Source organism: Manis pentadactyla, chromosome 10 (genome assembly GCF_030020395.1).
Source record: "Manis pentadactyla isolate mManPen7 chromosome 10, mManPen7.hap1, whole genome shotgun sequence".
In the NCBI taxonomy this organism is placed as follows: Eukaryota; Metazoa; Chordata; class Mammalia; order Pholidota; family Manidae; genus Manis; species Manis pentadactyla.
In genome coordinates, this window is record NC_080028.1 from 72,336,813 (window position 1) to 72,358,297 (window position 21,485).

At 42.1% G+C, this 21,485-nt stretch overlaps 2 protein-coding genes across 2 annotated transcripts; one reads left to right on the top strand and one right to left on the bottom strand.

Annotated features, from left to right (window-relative positions):
* The first annotated feature begins 2,507 nt into the window (after nt 1-2,507).
* Nucleotides 2,508-9,089, top strand: LOC130679119 (putative nuclear envelope pore membrane protein POM 121B). Its single transcript, XM_057486955.1, has 3 exons — nt 2,508-3,889; nt 5,641-5,969; nt 6,600-9,089. Exons 1-3 carry the CDS (start codon nt 3,535-3,537, stop codon nt 6,615-6,617), a joined length of 702 nt encoding a protein of 233 aa, XP_057342938.1. The 5' UTR covers nt 2,508-3,534; the 3' UTR covers nt 6,618-9,089.
* Nucleotides 9,090-9,306: 217 nt separating this feature from the next.
* LOC130679365 (uncharacterized) lies at nt 9,307-20,143 on the bottom strand. The gene is made up of 4 exons (XM_057487969.1): nt 19,964-20,143; nt 13,539-13,810; nt 11,459-11,785; nt 9,307-10,197 (listed from the first exon to the last, which is right to left on the bottom strand). The coding sequence occupies exons 1-4, from the start codon at nt 20,141-20,143 to the stop codon at nt 10,143-10,145; spliced, it is 834 nt and encodes a 277-aa protein (XP_057343952.1). The 3' UTR covers nt 9,307-10,142.
* Nucleotides 20,144-21,485: the final 1,342 nt, after the last annotated feature.

Here is a 21,485-nt window from a genome sequence, read left to right on the forward strand (position 1 = left end):
GCCTTTCAAAATGTACTTATTTTTGGTATCCGTCTACAATGACATGCAGATCATTATGTTTACTAGGCTTCCCCCTTCACCAAATGATCCCCCATACCCCATTACAGTCACTGTCCATCAGTGTACTGAGGTACTGTAGAATCACTACTTGTCCTCTGTGTGTTGCTCAGAACTTCCCGTGCCCCCCCTACATTATACATGCCAATCATAAGGCCCCGTTTCTTTTCCCCATCCCTTATCCCTCCCTTCCCTCCCATACTCCTCAGTCCCCTTCCTTTTGGTAACTGTTAGTTCATTTTTTGGTTCTGCAATTCTGCAGCTCTTTTCTTCCTTCAGTTTTCTTTGCTCTTATGCTCCACATATGAGTGATATCATTTCTTACTTGTCTTTCTCCACCTGGCTTATTTCACTGAGCATAGTCCCCTCTATCTCCATCCATGTTGCTGCAAATGGTAGGATTTTTGGGTTCTGCAATTCTGCAGCTCTTTTCTTCCTTCAGTTTTTCTTTGTTCTTATGCTCCACATATGAGTGAAATCATTTGTTATTTATCTTTGTCCACCTGCGTTATTTCATGAGTATAGTCCCCTCTAGCTCCATCCGTGTTGTTGTAAATGGTAGGATTTGTTTTCTTCTTATGGCTGAATTATATTCCATTGTGCATATGTATCACATTTTTTTACCTGTTCATCTACTGATGGACATGAAGGTTGTTTCCATTTCTTGGCTGTTGTAAGTAGTGCTGCGATAAATATAGGGGTGCATACGTCTTTTTCATACTGGGCTGATGTATTCCTAGAGTAAATTCCACGGAGCGGTATTCCTGTGTCAAATGGTATTTCTATTTTGAGCTTTTTCAGGATCCTCGATATTGCTTTCCACAATGGTTGAACGATTTTACATTACCACGACCATCATAGGAGGTTCCCCTTTCTCCACATCCTCGACAACATTTGTTGTTGTTTGTGTTTTGGATGGCGGTGATCCTTACTGGTGTGAGGTGATACCTCATTGTGCTTTTAGTTTGCATTTCGCTGGTGGCAAGCGATGTGGCGCATCCTTTCATGTGTCTATTTGCCATCAGAATTTCTTCTTTGGAGAACTGCCTGTTCAGCTCCCCTGGCCATTTTTTTATTGCAATATTTGCTTTTTGTTTGTTGAGGTGAGTTAGCTCTTTATATATTTTGGATGTCAACCCTTAATCGGATCTGTCATTTATGAATATATTCTCCCATACTGGAGGATGCCCTTTTGTTCTGTTGGTGGTGCCCTTTACTGTACAGAAGCTTTTAAGCTGGATATAGTTCCAGTTGTTCATTTTTGCTTTTCTTTCCCTTGCCTGGAGAGATATATTCATGGGAAGTCACTCATGTATATGTCCAAGGGACTTTTGCCTGTCTTTCTCTAAGAGTTTTATGGTATCATGGCTTACATTCATGGGTTCGATCCATTTTGAATTTACTTTTGTGTATGGGACAAGGCAATGATCCATGTTTCCTCCTTTCTTACAGCCATGACCTCGGGCTTTGGAGCCGTGACCCAAACCACCAGCTGTGGGAACAAGACATCAGTGAACGGCAGCACCCTCTCCTCGCCCTTCACATCCAGGGCGTCAGCAGGCCCCACTGGCAGTGGGGGTTTTGGGATGAGCATGGCTGCACCCCACAGCAGCTCCACCTCTGGGGCATTCGGCGTTGGGTCAGGTCGGAGTGGGAGAACTGGTCTCAAGAACCCTTTCTGGGGAGCGTTGAAACCGAGCTCCCTGGATGCAGCTGGCCAGAGCACACGCTCTGGTTTCCATGTGGCCAGCACGCATCACAACACGCCCGGGTTTTCAGGTGAGATTTGGAATGGGCTCGGTCTGCAGTGCCAGGCGCTGTCTTAGGTACCGACACAGTCTCCGCTTTTGGAGCTGTATGCTGTGGTGAAGATTTAGATGTTATCACAGAATTATCTGTAAACAGCGTCAGGTAGCAGTGAATCCCATAACCGGAGGAGCTATTTATGTAGTCAGTGGCAGCCTTTCTGACACAATAGCAAACTGAGGCCATGGCTGCAGTTCCAGAGTTGGGAGTAGGGACAGCAGCTGTGTGTGAGTGTGTTGGCGGCACAGGAGTAAAGGCCCGAAGGCAGAGATGCGCTCATGTTTTCATGAGCAGAGAAGAGCCAGGTGTGGCTGGAGGTTTAGAAAGGAAAGTGGGATAAAATGACATTAAGAGACAGGCAGAAAAGAAGATCATTCATGGCCTTTTAAAATGTACTTATTTTTGGTATCAGTCTACAATGACATGCAGATCATTATGTTTACTAGGCTTCCCCCTTCCCCAAATGATCCCCCATACCCCATTACAGTCACTGTCCATCAGTGTACTGAGGTACTGTAGAATCACTACTTGTCCTCTGTGTGTTGCTCAGACCTTCCCGTGCCCCCCCTACATTATACATGCCAATCATAAGGCCCCGTTTCTTTTCCCCATCCCTTATCCCTCCCTTCCCTCCCATACTCCTCAGTCACTTTCCCTTTGCTGTTATTTCTTTTTTTGGTTCTGTAATTCTGCAGCTATTTTCTTCCTTCAGTTTTTCTTTGTTCTTATGCTCCACATATGAGTGATATCATTTGCTACTTGTCTTTCTCCACCTGGTTTATTTCACTGAGCATAGTTCCCTCTAGCTCCATCCATGTTGTTGCAAATGGTAGGATTTGTTTTCTTCACATGGCTGAATTATATTCCATTGTGCATACATTCATCTGCTGATGGACATGTAGGTTGTTTCCATTTCTTGGCTGTTGTAAATAGTGCTGCGATAAACATAGGGGTGCATACGTCTTTTTCATACTGGGCTGCTGTATTCCTTGATTAAATTCCACGGAGCGGTATTTCTGTGTCAAATGGTATTTCTATTTTGAGCTTTTTGAGGATCCTCCATATTGCTTTCCACAATGGTTGAACGATCTTACATTACCACGACCGTCATAGGAGTTTCCCCTTTCTCCACATCCTCGCCAACATTTGTTGTTGTTTGTGTTTTGGATGGCGGTGATCCTTACTGGTGTGAGGTGATATCTCATTGTGCTTTTAGTTTGCATTTCTCTGATGGCAAGCGATGTGGCGCATCCTTTCATGTGTATTTGCCATCAGAATTTCTTTGGAGAACTGCCTGTTCAGCTCCCCTGGCCATTTTTTTATTGCAATATTTGCTTTTTGTTTGTTGAGGTGTGTTAGCTCTTTATAGATTTTGGACATCAACCCTTAATCGGATCTGTCATTTATGAATATATTCTCCCATACTGGAGAATGCCCTTTTGTTCTATTGGTGGTGCCCTTTACTGTACAGAAGCTTTAAAGCTTGATATCGTCCCCTTTGTTCATTTTTGCTTTTCTTTCCCTTGCCTGGAGAGATATATTCATTGGAAGTCACTCATGTATATGTCCAAGGGACTTCTGCCTGTCTTTCTCTAAGAGTTTTATGGTTTCATGGCTTACATTCAGGGGTTCGATCCATTTTGAATTTACTTTTGTGTATGGGGCAAGGCAATGATCCATGTTTCCTCCTTTCTTACAGCCATGACCTCGGGCTTTGGAGCCGTGACCCAAACCACCAGCTGTGGGAACAATACATCAGTGAACGGCAGCACCCTCTCCTCGCCCTTCACATCCAGGGCGTCAGCAGGCCCCACTGGCAGTGGGGGTTTTGGGATGAGCATGGCTGCACCCCACAGCAGCTCCACCTCTGGGGCATTCGGCGTTGGGTCAGGTCGGAGTGGGAGAACTGGTCTCAAGAACCCTTTCTGGGGAGCGTTGAAACCGAGCTCCCTGGATGCAGCTGGCCAGAGCACACCCTCTACCTTCCACCTGGCCAGTACACCTCAGGACACGTCTGGGATTGCAGGTGAGGTTTGGAATGGCCTCGGTCTGCAGTGCAAGGTGCTGTTTTAAGTGCTGACACAGTCTCTGCTTTTGGAGCTGTAAGCTGTGGTGAAGATTTAGATGTTATCACCGAAGTTATCCATAAACGGCGTCTGGTAACAGTGTAACTCAAGACCAGAAGAGCTATTTAGGTTGTCAGCGGCAGCGTTTCTGACACAATAGCAAACTGAGGCCATGGCCGCAGTTCCAGAGTTGGGACCGGGGACAGCGGCTGTGTGTGAGTGTGTTGCCGGCACAGGAGTAAAGGCCCGAAGGCAGAGATGCGCTCATGTTTTCATGAGCAGAGAAGAGCCAGGTGTGGCTAGAGGTTTCAAAAGGAAAGTGGGATAAAATGACATTAAGAGACAGGCAGAAAAGAAGATCATTCATGGCCTTTTAGAATGTATTTTTTCTGGTGTCAGTCTACAATGACATGCAGGTCATTATGTTTACTAGGCTTCCCCTTCACCAAATAACCCCCCATACCCCATTACAGTCACTGTCCATCAGTGTACTGAGGTACTGTAGAATCACTACTTTTCTTCTCTTTGCTGCTCAGACCTTCCCGTGCCCCCCCTAAGTTATACATGCCAATCTTAAGGCCCCGTTTCTTTTTCCCAACCCTTATCCATCCCTTACCTCCCATCCTCTTCAGTACCTTTCCCTTTGGTAACTGTCAGTTCATTTTTGGGTTCTGTAATTCTGCTGCTCTTTTCTTCCTTCAGTTTTTCTTTGTTCTTATGCTCCACATGTGAGTGAAATCATTTGTTATTTGTCTTTTTCCTCCTGCGTTATTTCATGAGCATAGTCCCCTCTAGCTCCATCCGTGTTGTTGTAAATGGTAGGATTTGTTTTCTTCTTATGGCTGAATTATATTCCATTGTGCATATGTATCACATTTTTTTATCCGTTCATCTACTGATGGACATGTAGGTTGTTTCCATTTCTTGGCTGTTGTAAGTAGTGCTGAGATAAACATAGTGGTGCATATGTCTTTTTCATACTGGGCTGCTGTATTCCTAGAGTAAATTCCACGGAGCGGTATTTCTGTGTCAAATGGTATTTCCATTTTGACGTTTTTGAGGAAACTTCATATTGCTTTCCACAATGGTTGAACGATTTTACATTACCACAACCATCATAGGAGGTTCCCCTTTCTCCACATCCTCGCCAACATTTGTTGTTGTTTGTGTTTTGGATGGCGGCGATCCTTACTGGTGTGAGGTGATACCTCATTGTGGTTTTAATTTGCATTTCTTTGATGACAAGCGATGTGGCGCAGATTTTCATGTGTCTATTGGCTATCGAAATTCTTCTTTGGAGAACTGTCTGTTCAGCTCCTCTGCCCATTTTTTAATTGGATTATTTATTTTTTGTTTGTTGATCCGTGTTAACTCTTTATATATTTGGTTGTCAACCCTTTGTCAGATCTTTCATTTATGAATATATTCTCCCTTATTGTAGGATGTCCTTTTGTTCTGTTGATGGTGTTCTTTACTGTACAGAAGCTTTTAAGCTTAATGTAGTCCCATTTTTTCTTTTCTGTTTTTGTTTCACTTCCCTGGGGAAATATGTTCATGAAGAAGCTGCTCATGTTTATGTCCAAGAGATATTTGCATGTTTTTTTCTAAGAGTTTTATGGTTTCATGACTTACATTCAGGTCTTTGATCCATTTCGAATTTACTTTTGTGTATGCGGTTGGACAATGATCCATGTTTCCTCCTTTTTTGCAGCCATCACCTTGGCCTTTGCAGCTATGACCCTGACCACCAGCAGCGGGACCTGTAGGTCAGTCTTTGGCAGCACCACCTCATTGCCCTTTACATCCAGGGTGTCAGCAGGTCCTGCTGGCATTCGGGGCGTTCGGATGAGCATGACTACCCCCCACAGCAGCTCCACCACTGGGACATTCGGCGTTGGATCTGTACGTAGTGGGAGAACTGGTCTCAGGAACCCTTTCTGGGGAAAGTTGAATCCGAACTCCGTGGATGTGGTTGGCCAGAGCACACACCCTCTATCTTTCACATGGCCAGCACACGTCAGGACACCTCTGGGATTGCAGGTGAGATTTGGATATGGAATTTTAAAATGTTGTCCTGGAATGTTTGAATATTCCCCAGAGAAAGGATAGTACCTCAGCATAACCCATGGCTTTATTGTGTTAATCATGCAGGCCTACCTTATTTTTTTGACTTAACCTACATGCTGTTTTTTTTTTTTTCTCCTTTGGCCCTAATCAAGTAGTTTGCAATCTGGGCGATTAATAATGGCAAGCCAGCCCAGCATAAACAACATAGTCACAGGCAGGAAGGATTTCATCTTAAAAATAAGATTGTGTTTTAATACCCAGGAAGTTAAGAAGTAAGATTCTTAACTTACTCTTTAGCAAACAGACAATATCTCAGCCCACCCTGGGGGCGCACCCCCAGGCAGTCTTGTTTGATATGCTCCCAGACCAAGAAGGCTCAGCTCCCAGGGAGAAATCACAGCAGGAAGTTGCTTGTGTTAAGTTAGTTCTAAGTATTATTCAAAGACCACCCAACAGGTCTGCAACACCAGCCCTTAGTCACATTCCTGAAGAATCCTTAAAAGGGGGAACCCCCAAGCTCTCAGGGCGCTCCTCTCCCTGATGTCGCCTGCACTTTCTAAGTGCATAACCTTTTCACTTTAAACTTTCTTTTCAACCTTTCAGGGTGCTGTCTCTCTCTGAAGTTGCCTGCACTTTTTCTGTAAGCACTTTAAATAAAACTTTTCCTCTGCTTCACTGCTGTGTCTCTGCCTTTTGATTCTTTTTTGCGGTGGAGACAAGGACCAAGGAAAATAGACAATGCTACCCCAACAACCCCACCCCATCTTCAAGGAATATCCAGGTCACCCTGACTAGAGAGACTTGTGGCTTACCAAAGGTTCCAGGTCCAGCAAAGCCCTGGGCAGGTGCTGAGGACACCACAGAGGAGAGGCTGCTGCCCAATGCACCTACCCCAGGGGTGTTCTGACCAAAGGTGGGTGTGGATGTGCCTAGAATGGAGAGACTGCAAAGAAGTGGAAACTAGGCCCACAAGCAAAAGGTGTCAAAGCAGGCGGTAATGAACTGGGGGGAGGTGAGCTTGCAAACGCATCCCCACAGGATCCCTTAGCCCACACCACTATCCAGCTCACCCCTTGGTAAGGAAGCACACGGGTGACTGGGTCCTAACCCCTGTGCTCCAGGTGAGCCTGCCCCCCCACCACTGCAGCAGAGCCCGAGCTGTCCTTTGGCCACCTGAGGAGAACCTTTGCACTCCCTTGGGCACCACAACTCAGCTGAGGGGGACACTGAGTGGACCTCTCTTCTATCAGGACTAACGTTATGTCTCCTCCCCGTTTGCCTGCCACCTCTCCTCTACTTCACCGCAGCCCCACCCCACAGTCAGCCCCCATCCTCCCAGAGGCCCACTCGAACTCGGTCTCCTGCACATGCTTGCCCTCATGGAGTCTCCTGCCCAGTGCTGGGCTACCCTCCACAGCAGCTCTCTGGGAAGGTCCTCTCACATGTAACTGTATCTGTCTAGGCCTGAGGTGGGGAGGGTGCCACCCGAGGTGCTGACCTTGCAATGTACTCTTCCCCCACACCCAACCTCAGGGGGTCACACCTTATCACAACCCGGAACTGCTCTTGCCCCTAGATCTCGGCTGCGAGCACAGTGCTGTCCCTGCTCCCGTGCCAACCGCACCCACTCTGGATCGTCTGCCTCATCAGGGCCTGTAGTCAGCCCCCTGCTCCTCCTGTTCCCTGTGCCATTTAACCAGGTTGGGTTTACTCTCTATCCACTGATTTTAGGTCCACACCTCAAGACTGAATGTTGCTGGACAGACACAACTGTGCTGACTGGCCTTGCTTCAAATTCCTAACCACAATTTCCCAGACTTCAGAACTGCCCGGCACAGCTCTCACACGTCGTTTTCTCCCCCTCTCCAAAATGACTACTGAGAGAGGCCCTCCTTGGTACACAACTCCCTCTAACCCGCGCCAAGGAGCACTTATATTCATTCAGTGAGGAAAACGGAATCTACCAGGGCCCAAACTACTTATCATGCATCTTCCACATGGCAAATAAAATCACTTCCTTCTGCCTGAAATTCTATAGTGACTTCCATTAGTATTTTAACAAAAACATTTTAAAAGGCCATGAAAGATCTTCCTTTCTGCTGTCTCTTAATGTCAATTTATCCCACTTTCCTTTTTAAACCTCTGGCCACAGCTGGCTCTTCTCTGCTCATGAAAACATTAGGCTTGTGTCTGCCTTTGGGCCTTTGCTCCTGTGCCTGCAAGGTCCTCACCCCCAGCCGCTGTCCCTGCTCCCAACTCTGGAACTATCGCCATGGCCTCCGTTTTCTGTTGTCTCAGAAAGGCTGCCACTGACCACCTAAATAGCTCCTCTGGTCATGAGTTATACCGCTTCCTGACACTGTTTACAGATAATATCTGTGATAACATCTCTCTCTTCACCACAGCGTACAGCTCCTAGACCGGAGACTGTGTCAGCACTTAAAACAGCACCTGGCACTGCAGACCGAGCTGATGCAGGCCATGCTGCTCATGCTGTTTGACAAGGTCCAGGCACGAGGAGGAATCCTGAAAACAGGAAACCTCATAGCTGGCCCCTGCTAATTCCCGCACTTATTTTTGCAGTTATGATGTTGGTGATTGGGCTCATATATGGGAAATCTTATGTAATTAAGATTTATTCACTTTTAGTAAATAACATAACCCAAAATATTGATCAAAGCAGCAATTCCGGAAATGAAAGCAGTGTTATGGGACCAACCGTTCCAGGCGTACTGCCACAAATAAGTGAGGCAGAACAGCCCAGGCCTCTCTTAAAACTAGATGCAGTTTGTCCTCCCCTTTGTAACAATTCAAACATGACTAACCAGGATTTCTTTAGAATATTGGCAGAGAAGGAGTTATGGGAACCTAGGCCATGGAAAAACCCATTCTCCCAAGAAACTTATATGAAACAGCAAAGTAATAAAGATTAATAGTCCCCACTGCCCAGGGCCCCCCTTATGTTGCTTATAATATTAGAAGACACCTCTGGTAACCCTCTCATAGGAAGAATTTATGATCAAAATAAAATTTATATTGACAAATATCCCATATATAAAAGTTTATGATAAATTTATAAAATATTATTATATTAATAGTAAGGTAGTAAGAGCAGATTTAGTGTTATTATATAAAGGATAAAGAGGACTGCAAGGCCCTGGTGCCTGTAAACGCAGGAAGAAAGGTGTAAACATCTGAAATTGTGGAATGAATATTATAAAAAAATAAGGTGTTTTTATTGTATTCATAGGAATGTTAAGGAATGGGTGATAGGAGTACCGTCCCTAGATTTCAGATGTAAGCCTCAACCCACATGTGTAGGATAGGATTTAATTAATAATATAGTTACACTTAATAACCAAAAGACATATAGATTGCATTTTATATAACCTGCTTAAACTTTATATAGCCTTAGACACATATCTAAAAGTCTATATAATCTTACACGCTTAAAGTAAAAATCATAGCCCACACGCTTAACCCACACGCTGTCTTACGCCATTTTCTGTTTAGCACCTAACACGTAGCTTACATGATTTACCAATCAAAATAGACTAGGGGAAAGTTAAAAATTAAATCTTAAATGGCTACTATTAGAAGAAATAATGATATTTCCTTAAGGGTAATAAGCTGAAATTATGTAAACTGACAGAAAAAGTAATGTATTATTCATAATTTTAAAAAATGTTCAACATTATGAAAACCGTAGAAAGATACAAAAATGAAGACCCTGCCGCTTGATGTCAGGAGATGTTACAACTTTAATTGTGTGTTTTGTCTCCTCATTCATCTCACTCGCTGACGCTGTCCTTTCCTTCGTGACCCACACCTCAGCTGGAGCTGGACTCCGGCACCGAGCCCATTCCAAATCTGATGTGCAAACACAGACGTTTTCTGAGGCTTGCTGGCCACGTGGAAGGCAAAGGGTGTGCTCTGGCCAGCTGCACCCAGGGAGTTCTTACTCAAGCCACCCCAGAAAGGGGCTGTGCCACCACTGCTCCCACTCTGTCCTCCCCAAAGCTGAATGCCCCAGTGGTGGAGCTGCTGTGGGGGGCAGCCACGCTCACCCCAAAGCCCCAACTGTGAGCAGGGCCTGCTGATACCCCAGACATGAAGGGTGATGAGGTGCCGCTGTCAAACACTGAGCTACTGGTCCCACTGCTGGTGGTCTGGGTCGTAGCTCCAAAGCCCGAGGTGGTAGCTGCAAAAAAGGAGGAAACAGTATCACCTTACTCCAGTAAGAATCGCTACCATCCAAAAGACAAACAACAACGAATGTTGGTGAGTTTGCAGACAAAGGGGAACCCTCCTACACTGCTGGTGGGAATGTAAATTAGATCAACCATTGTGGAAAGCAGTATGGAGGTTCCTCAAAAAACTCAAAATAGAAATACAATTTGACCCAGGAATTCCACTTCTAGAAATTTACCCTAAGAATACAGCAGCCCAGTTTGAAAAAGACAGCTGCACCGATATGTTTATGGCAGTACTATTTACAACAGCCAAGAAATGGAAGCAACCTAAGAGTCCATCATTAGACGAATGGATAAAGATGTGGTACACATACACAATGGAATATTATTCACCCAAAAGAAGAAAACAAATCCTACCATTTGCAACAACATGGATGGAGCTAGAGGGTACTATGCTCAGTGAAATAAGCCAGGTGGAGAAAGACAAGTAACAAATGATTTCACTCATATGTGCAGTATAAGAACAAAGAAAAACTGAAGGAAGAAAAGAGCAGCAGAATTACAGAACCCAAAAATGAACTAACAGTTACAAAGGGAAAGGGACTGAGGAGGATGGGTGGGAAGGGAGGGATAACGGCAGGGAAAAAGAAAGGGGGCCTTATGATTGGCATGTTTAATGTGGGGGGGTGCACGGGAAGGGCTGAGCAACACAGAGAGGACAAGTAGTGATTCTACAGTACCTCAGTACACTGATGGACAGTGACTGTAATGGAGTATGGGGGGGCATTTGGTGAAGGGGAAAGCCTAGTAAACATAATGTTCTGCATGTAATTGTAGACTGATACAAAAAAAAATACATTTTAAAAGGCCATGAATGATTTTCCTTTCTGCCTGTCTCAATGTCATTTTATCCCACTTTCCTTTTTAAACCTCTAGCCACACCTGGCTCTTCTCTGCTCATGAAAACATGAGCGCATCTCTGCCTTCAGGCCTTTACTCCTGTGCCTGCAACACACACACAGCTGCTGTCCCTGCTCCCAACTCTGGAACTGTGGCCCTGGCCTGTTTCCTATTGTGTCAGAAAGGCTGCTGCTGACTACCTAAGTAGCTCCTCCAGTCATGAGTTACACTGCTACCTAATGCTGTTCACAGATAACAACTGTGATAACATCTGTCTCTTCACCACAGCGTACAGCTCCAAGAGCGGAGACTGTGTCGGCACTTAAAACAGCACCTGGCACTGGAGACCGAGCCGATTCCAAATCTCACCTGCAAACACAGATGTGTTCTGAGGCGTGCTGGCCACGTGGCAGACAGAGGATGTATTCTGTCCAGCAGCACCCTGGGATTTCTAAATCAAGCCTCCTTCGAAAGGTGCTGTACCACCAGTTTTCCGACTCCACCTTGCCGCAAAGTGGAACGTCCTTGTGGTGGAGCTGCTGTTGGGGGCAGCCACGCTCATCCCAAAGCCCCCACTGCCAGCGGGGCCTGCTGGCACCCAGGACATGAAGGGTGATGGGGTGGTACTGCCATACACTAAGGAACTGGTCCTGCTGCGGGTGATCTGGGTCGTAGCTCCAAAGCCCGAGGTGGTGGCTGCAAAACAGGAGGAAACATGGATCATTGTCTAACCCCATACACAAAAGTATGTTCGAAGTGGATCACAGACCTGAATGTAAGTCATGAAACCATAAAAGTCTTAGACAAAAACAGGCAAAAATCTCTTGGACATAAACATGAGTGACTTCTTCATGAACGTATCTGCCCAGGCAAGGGAAACAAAAGCAAAAATGAACAAATGGGACTATATCAATCTTAAAACCTTCTGTAGAGTAAAGAACACCATCAACAGAACAAAAGGACATCCTACAGTAAGGGAGAATATATTCATAAATGACAGACCTGATAAAGGGTTGATATCCAAAATATATAAAGCGCTAACAGAGCTCCACAAACAAAAAGCAAATAATCCAATAAAAAAATGGGCAGGGGAGCTGAACAGACAGTTCTCCAAAGAAGAAATTCAGATGGCAAACAGACACATGAGAAGATGCGCCACATCGCTTGTCATCAGAGAAATGCAAATTAAAACCACAATGAGTTATCACCTCACACCAATAAGGCCCGCCGCCATCCAAAACACAAACAACAAATGTTGGCGAGGCTGTGGAGAAAGGGGAACCCTCCTACCATGTTCGTGGGAATGTAAAATAGTTCAACCATTGTGGAAAGCAATATGGAAGTTCCTCAAAAAGCTCAAAATAGAAGTACCATTTGACCCAGGAATTCCACTCCTCGGAATCTACTCTAAGAATACAGCAGCCCCGTGTGAAAAAGACAGATGTACCCCTATGTTTATCACAGCACTATTTACAACAGCCAAGAAATGGAAACAACCTGCATGTTCATCAGTAGATGAATGGATAAAAAAAGATGTGATACAAATGCACCATGGAATATAATTCAGCCATAAGAAGAAAACAAATACCACCAATTGCAACAACATGGATGGAGCTAGAGGGTATTATGCTCAGTGAAACAAGCCAGGTGGAGAAAGACAAGTACCAAATGATTTCACTCCTCTCTGGAGTATAAGAACAAAGGAAAAACTGAAGGAACAAAACAGCAGCAGAATCACAGAACCCAAGAATGGACTAACAGTCACCAAAGGGAAAGGGACTGAGGAGGATGGGGGGGAAGGGAGGGATGAGAACCGGGTAAAATAAAGCGGGCATTATGATTGGCAGGTATAATGTGTGGGGACACGGGGAGGGCTAGGCTATACAGAGAAGACAAGTAGTGATTTTACAGCATCTTACTATGCTGATGGACAGAGACTATAATGGGGTATGTGTGCGGTACTTGGTGAAGGAGGGAGCCTAGTAAATATAATGTTCTTCAGGTAATTGAAGATTGATACCAAAAAAAAAATTTTAAGGGCCATGAATAATCTCCCTTTCTGCATGTCTCTTAATGTCATTTTATCCCACTTTCCTTTTTAAACCTCTAGCCACACCTGGCTCTTCTCTGTTCATGAAAACATAAGCTTGTCTCTGCCTTTGGTCCTTTGCTACTGTGCCTGCAATGTCCTGAACCCCAGCCGCTGTCCCTGCTCCCAACTCTGGAATTGCGGTGATTGCCTCAGTTTTCTACTGTCTCGGAAAGGCTGCTGCTTTCTACCTAAATAGCAACTCCGGTCATGAGTTACAATGGTACCTGATGCTGTTTACAGATAACTTCTGTGATAACATCTAAATCTTCACCACAGCGTACAGCTCTAAAAGCAAAGACTGGGTCAGCACTTAAAACAGTGCCTTGCACTGCAGACCGAGTCCACTCCAAATCTTACCTGCAATCCCAGACGTGTCCTGAGGTGTGCTGGCCATGTGGAAGGTAGAGGGTGTGCTCTGGCCAGCTGCACCCAGGGAGTTCGGATTCAACCCTCCCCAGAAAGGGTTCTTGAGACCAGTTCTCCCACTCCGTCCTGACCCAAAGCCAAATATCCCAGTGGTGGAGCTGCTGTGGGGGGCATCCATGCTCATCCGAAAGTGCCCTCTGCCAGCGGGACCTGCTCACACGCTGGACGTCAAGGGCGATGAGGTGGTGCTGCCAAAGACTGAGCTACTGGTCCCGCTGCTGGTGGTCAGGGTCATAGCTCCAAAGGCTGAGGTGATGACTGCAAAAAAGGAGGAAACATGGATCACTGTCTAACCCCATACACAAAAGTAAATTCAAAATGGATCAAAGACCTGAATGTAAGTCATGAAACCATAAAAGTCTTAGACAAAAACAGGCAAAAATCTCTTGGACATAAACATGAGTGACTTCTTCATGAACATATCTACCCAGGCAAGGGAAACAAAAACAAAAATGTACAAATGGGACTATATCAAGCTTAAAAGCTTCTGTACAGTAAAGAACACCATTAACAGAACAAAAGGACATCCTACAGTAAGGGAGAATATATTCATAAATGAAAGATCTGATAAAGGGTTGACATCCAAAATATATAAAGAGCTAACACAGCTCAACAAACAAAAACCAAATAATCCAATTAAAAAATGGGCAGGGGAGCTGAACAGGCAGTTCTCCAAAGAAGAAATTCAGATGGCAAATAGACACATGAAAAGATGCGCCACATCACTTGTCATCAGAGAAATGCAAATTAAAACCACAATGAGATATCACTTCACACCAGTAAGGATGGCCACCATCCAAAACACAAACAACAACAAATGTTGGCGAGGATGTGGAGAAAGGGGAACCCTCCTACACTGCTGGTGGGAATGTAAAATCGTTCAACCATTGTGGAAAGCTATATGGAATTTCCTCAAAAAGCTCAAAATAGAAATACCATTTGACCCAGGAATTCCACTTCTAGGAATTTACCCTAAGAATACAGCAGCCCATCTTGAAAATGACATATGCACCCCTATGTTTATCGCAGTACTATTTACAGCAGCCAAGAAATGGAAACAACCTACGTGTCCATCAGTAGATGAATGGATAAAAAATATGTGGTACATATGCACAATGGAATATAATTCAGCCATAAGAAGAAAACAAATCCTACCATTTGCAACAATATGGATAGAGCTACAGGGTATTATGCTCAGTGAAATAAGCCAGGTGGAGAAAGACAAGTACCAAATGATTTCACTCATCTCTGGAGTATAAGAACAAAGGAAAAACTGAAGGAACAAAACAGCAGCAGAATCACAGAACCCGAGAATGGACTAACAGTTACAAAGGGAAAGGGACTGAGGAGGATGGGGGGGAAGGGAGGGATAAGGGCAGGGTAAAAGAAAGGCGGCATTATGATTAGCATGTATAATGTGGGGGTTTATGGGGAGGGCTAGGCTACACAGAGAAGACAAGTAGTGATTCTACACCATCTCACTACGCTGACAGACAGTGACTCTAATGGGGCTTGTGCGGGGTACTTGGTGAAGGGGGGAGCCAAATAAACATAATGTTCTTATGGTAATTGTAGATTGATACCAAAAAGAAATTTTTTTTTACATGCCGGAAATGATCTTCCTTTCTGCCTGTCTCTTAATGTCATTTTTATCTCACTTTCCTTTTTAAACCTCTAGCCAAACCTGACTCTTCTCTGCTCATGAACACATAAGCTCGCCTCTGCCTTTGGGCCTTTGCTCCTGTGCCTACAAGGTTCTCACCCCCAGTCGCTGTCCCTGCTCCCAACTCTGGAACTGCAGCCGTGGCCTCCGTTTTCTACTGTCTCTGAAAGGCTGCCACTATCTACCTAAATAGCTCCTCCGGTCATGAGTTACACTGCTACCTGATGCTGTGTATTCAATAGATTTTTTCCATTCTGTCCATATGCTTTTCTTCTTCCCAGTATTTACATAATTAATGATCATATCTGAAGTACTATCATGTCACCTGCTTTCTCCCCGAATTCCAATGCAATCTAAGTTCTACTACTGCTTATTATAAATTCTATAAATGCATTTAGTTGTCAGGTAATGACCCAATTAAATAAGTGTTTTATAATTTACTGAACAAGTCTATTACTCAACAGGATGTTTGGATGTTTCCAAGTTTTGTCTGTGTAAGTTATAAAGTCATGACGAACTGATCTGCTGTGTGCTGTGAGGGGAAGGGAAGCTTTTCCTTTGTTACGACACAATTTTAGACTTCATGAACTTACATCTTAGTAGACTGCAAAAGCATTAAGCAGGCAGCATTTCCCTAAAAGGTATTTATCATTATCATAAAAGTTTATTATACGAAGTCTCTCTTTTTCTCTTTAGCTTCTCTTTCATATTTCTCAAGTGTCCTTTTGTCAACCATTCCAGTCAAATACCCGAAAACATTTGAAGACAAAAGAAGCACTTAATTACTCACAAATTATTCAATGAAGTTAAGGGAATTTAGGAATTCCAACTTCAGAAACCAACTATTTTAAAGTAAAGGTACCACTGGATAGATGGTGCAATCACAGAAAATCTCTGTGGAAAAGACATTTACATAGTCTCAAATTATCTTCCCCAGGATAACAGGGAAAAAATAACTTTACATTGGAGAATCCCAGCAGACATCACCTTAACCAAGTAATCATGACTAATATCACCAGTAATCAACAAAACATGCCGAATACTAACATTATGTACCCCTGACTGAATGCTCTGATAAGAGTACAATGTATCTTCGGTGATATTTTGCCCAAAATCTATATACTCAATTTTTTTGTAAAAAGCATCACTCAAACCCAATACAAGAACATATAAAGCCACTGAATAGCACTCTTCAAATGATGATGGTCATGAAAGACAAGACTGAGTAAATGTCACAAGTGAGAGGAGAATAAGGAGACTTAACAAATAAATGCAGTGCACCCTTCTAGAACAGAAAAACTACATTAGTGGAGAAACTGGTAAAATTCAAGTCAGACCTACATAGTTTAGTTAATTTTGCACCAATGTTAACTTCCTAGTTTTGATGACTGTACTATAGTTATTTAATGTTAACGTTAAGGTATGCTGAATGAAAGACAAATAGGAAGCCTATACTGTTTTTGCAACATTTCTCCAAGCCAAATTATTTCAGAATAAAAATTTTTTTAAAAAGCAAATGTAAATACTAAACAAAATTAATTCCAACAGTGTTGTCCAAGAAATTAGGCCTAATACATTTCAATATTTAATATTTTATAAATATTTGTCAAAAAGAGATTATAATTTTAAAATAATTCCTTAGTAATAACTAACCATTCCCTTGCCACAATCTATCCAAATCAAAGCCTTCCTGTTCTGGCCTTCATCTCTATGTGTGCTCTGCAGTCATCTACAGAGCATGCTTCCAACCAACCATAGAAGCCCAGGAAAATGCCAACCAAAATTACAGCCAATAAGCAAAAAATATATTCTTCTAAAATACATAAAGTGGGCCCAACATGTCCATCCATAGAGCCTTAGGTAAGGATTCCTTTTTAATAGCTTCTTTTAGGGTCTGTTGTGGAAATTTTCACAAGTAACTGGCAAGATTACCAACTAAGACTATTTAAAGCAAAACCATGAAGATAAGCCCTCTGAATCCTCTGATGATATAGTTTAAAGAAATGGGTCTGATTTAGGAGGGATTAAAAATGAAAGGCCTTATCCTACAGTAGGGGAGAATATATTTGTAAACAACCCATCTGATAAAGTGTTAACATCCAAAATATATGAAGAACTCATGTGCCTCAACACCCAAAAAACAATAACCCAATTAAAAACTGGGGGAAGGACATGAACAGACACTTCTCCAAAGAAGAAATACAAAGGACCAGCAGGCACATGCAAAGATCCACATCGCTAATCATAAGGGAAATGCAAATTAAAACCACACTGAGGTATCCCCTCACACCAGTCAGGATGGCCACTCTCTGAAGACAAGAAATAACAAATGCTGCTGAGGATGTGGAGAAAGGAGAACCCTCCTACACTTTGGTGGGAATGTAAATTGGTGCAATTGCTGTGGTAAACGGTATGGAGGTTCCTCAAAAAACTAAAAATAGAAATACCATTTGACCCAGTAATTTACCCCCCCAAAAAACACAAAATCCCTGATTTTGAAAGTCATATGCACCCCTATGTTTATTGCTGCACTATTTGCAATAACCAAGGTATGGAAGCAACCTAAATGTCCATCAATAAAATAAAAGATAGATAAATTTCAATAGAATGAAGGATAGATAAATTTATCTAAAGGATAAAGATGTGGTACATATACATAATGGAATATTATTCAGCCATAGAAAGAAAAGAAATACTGCCATTTCCAACAACATGGATGGATCTAGAAGGTATTATGCTCAGGGAAACAAGCCAGACAAAGACAAATACCATATGATTTCACTTATTTGTGGAATATAAAAACAAAGCAAAACAGAAGGAACAAAACAGCAGTAGACTCAGACACTGAGAAGTGACCAATGGTTACCAAGCTGGTGGGGAAAGAGGCTGAGGGGGATAAAAGGACACAATAATTCACAATCACAGTATAATTTGGTCAGAATAGTAAAGCATGGAGAACATAGTCAATGATTCTGTAACATATTTCTACGTTGATCAACAGTAATCACACTAGAGAGGATGAGGATTTAATAATATGCGTAACTGTTGAACCATTGTGTTGTACGTTTGAAACTAAAACACTGTAAATCAATGATACTTCAATTTAAAAAAAAGAAAAGCCTTTTAATTAAAAAGATTTTCAATATTAGAATACATCACCAAAGTTCAACCATGGTGTTTTCATATCTTCTAATCTTAGCATGTTAGCCAACCACCTATCTTTGATTATAAATTTAAGGAGTTGATGGATTAGAAAAAACTTTCCCCCATGCACCTAATTCAAGTACTGCTTTTCATTACTCCCAAGAAAATTATATTCAAAGCAGACTGACATTTCCCATAATCTAGGATTCTGTATTAGTTTTTATTAAAAAATCTAAAACGCAGCTTTCATAAATCCATTTATGCTCCTGGTGGTGATGACAGAAGATTTTAGAGAAGACCTAAATTCCATCAGAAAATTCTAACAACGATCATACTGCAAAAACTACTTAACATCAGCTTTCCCTACAAGTAATGTCATTTTATTATTAATTTTTCTTAAGTTGGGGTAATCTGTTTTATCCCCCTTTGTGTGAATGTTTGCAATGCCCAAAACATTCCATTAAATTAACTATTATTTAACAGAAAATACTTACATTATTTGTCCTCCAATGGTTGACTTGCCAGCATCTAAAAGTAATCATCAACAATGTGTAAACCAGGTGTAAAAGACAAAACCCCCAAATACCAACAATTAAAAACACCAACAACTGAAGGCATCATTCAGCTGATATAATTACATCTTGCAACAGCAACTGAAATGATAGGAATTTGGGGCACACGCTCTGGCTGGTTACCTTCCTCTTTGTAAAATGAAGCTGCTAAGATCTCCTGCAGCTCAACAATGACTGAGAACTACTTTACTGATAAAGAAATGAATTTTTGGACAGATTCCTCCCTGACCGTTAGCTTAGAGCACAGCAACAACAGAATATAAATTACCGCAGTGGAGCCTCAGTGGACAGCAAGAGCAGACCAGGACTGAGAGCTCCATTTAGGTGGTCGGTGTGCCTTTACAAATTTCAAAAGGGTTCTCGCTACTGAAAAAGAATAGGGGAAGCCAGAGATAAAGAGAAGGAAAAAGGACACATAATCCTGTATTTTCCTTTCACAATTTTGGGAGTAAGTCAGACAGAGAACACCTGAATAAATAAAATAGGGTTTTGTTTTGTGCTAAACCAGCAACCTGACTAGCATCCAGAACTCACTCCAATTAATTTCTTACATTACGCAAAATCAAACTACATAGTAAAGTCAATCCTATAAAGTTAACAGAATAACTGAAGTTCACATAAAAAAATAGGCACATTTTCTAGAATGTTAATTAATAAATGTCATAATATGCTGAGCCATCATCGGTGGTGTAGAGACCAATTATGCATCATAGAAATATACTGTAGCTTATTTTCTTCCAGCTTCTATTCCATTATACAACTGTCAATCGGTCCAACCTTCAAGAATAAAGTGCTGACAATTTTTTGCCAGCCAAAAATTCAAGTTAAAAGTCAAGACATTTTAGATCAATTCCATTCAGTTTCACTAAACATCTCCAAGTAGCGAAGATGTTCTGTTTGTTGTACGCAGTAACTTTGGTCATTTCTTATTGCTGTGAATGCAACTTACCCACATGCCCCATGAATACTACATTTACATGTTCCTTCTTAGGAGCACCTGGCGGTGTATCCACAGATTTGGGTTCTGGTACCTCCTCTTCCTCCTCCATCATCTCCTGGGCACTTTCCTCTGGGGGCCTTCCACCTCCAAAGGAGCCACCCACTGGCTCTGCTTCACTGATGTCTTCTTTGTGCTCCCATGATTCTTCTGGGGACATTTCTGTCTCCCCATTTTCTACTGAAATAAGGTATTTTAACTCAGTATTCTCGTAAAAAATTTAGAGTCTCTACTTTAAAAAACAGATGCTTTCAACAACAAATAGAACTTTGCATATTTAGTTCCACTTTCCAATGTCTAGTGACACATAGGAAAGTATCTTTCACAACAGAAATGGATAATGGTTTTCAAGCTGGCCTCACTGCTGACATCAGAGCTCTGACTCAGAGACTACAAGAGATTGCTATTTTTTTAAAGCTTCATTTCATAAGGACAAACAAAATGTGAACAGGAGATGTATCATCTGTAACAGCCCAGTAACTCCAGCGTCAAAATGCCCTGACAGTGGAAACAAGGGAAACTTTAAAACCAGAACACAGGATTTAGGGGCTCTTTTCTTTTTCCTCTACCAGTAATATATTTGGTATCAACTTTTTGGAAATATGAAACCCTTAAAAATAAGAAAATTACAAAAAGGAAGGAATTTCTCACAAAGTAAATGGAACAAGTACAACTATTTAAACTGACTAGCATTCTTCCACCCAATTCCTCTATATTGACAACTACTAAATTTATCACGGCATTGTCAATCCAAACACAAAGATTCAATGTCAGTGTTAAATGTAGGCATTACAATAATCATAACACTTACATGTGCACCTTAAATCTTGAGAGTGAGTTTCATAATACTGTATTAATATGGTCAGAAATTTTCTTACCAACAGGTTCTGAAAGTTCCATGCTAACAACTGAATTTGAACCTAGACAAGAAATTGAGATATAATATATATTTACAAAACAATATTTAGCTTTATACACTACAGACAACTTAAATGTTTTCTCAATTAGATATTCAGAGTCATATTGTAGATGTTTACCTTCACACGACTGTTCCTCTTGAGAAAGTTCCACAGGTGCTATTTAATAGCAATAAGTTCTATTAAAAATTGAAACTATACATCTATTTTATTTATGTTCTAAAATACATTAAAAACATAAGTTCAATAACCCAACAAAATCTCAATAATCCAGACCTAACTAATGGCAACTAACTCAGGTTTTCAAACTATAAGTCTGTTTAACCTACTTCTAAAAATCTACCCATCACAGCCAATTTTGAATCCTTTTAGTAACTGAAATGTACTCATAAAAGTATGCTTATTCTCATATTTTGCTTCAGAAACTTTTCTGTGATATATTTAAAGAGTATTCGGCAGCATACACAGATCAGATTAATGATTTTGCTCAACAAAGACACATTACTTCTCTAGTTTCTCTTGGTAGCTGTAGTCAAAGAAGGCGACGATTAGCCCTTTTAAAATTCTATAATCATACGTGTTTTA

What these genes read in the sequence shown, in the direction of transcription:
- LOC130679119 (XM_057486955.1), top strand. Translation starts at nt 3,535, where the DNA reads ATGATCCATGTTTCCTCCTTTCTTACAGCCATGACCTCGGGCTTTGGA. An exon ending in GGACACGTCTGGGATTGCAG is followed by an intron (nt 3,890 to 5,640) that starts GTGAGGTTTGGA and finishes CCTTTTTTGCAG; the next exon opens with CCATCACCTTGGCCTTTGCA.
- LOC130679365 (XM_057487969.1), bottom strand. Translation starts at nt 20,143, where the DNA reads ATGTCCCCAGAAGAATCATGGGAGCACAAAGAAGACATCAGTGAAGCA. An exon ending in GTGCTCCTAAGAAGGAACAT is followed by an intron (nt 13,811 to 19,963) that starts GTAAATGTAGTA and finishes CGGGACCAGTAG; the next exon opens with CTCAGTCTTTGGCAGCACCA. An exon ending in GGACACGTCTGGGATTGCAG is followed by an intron (nt 11,786 to 13,538) that starts GTAAGATTTGGA and finishes CCTGTTTTGCAG; the next exon opens with CCACCACCTCGGGCTTTGGA.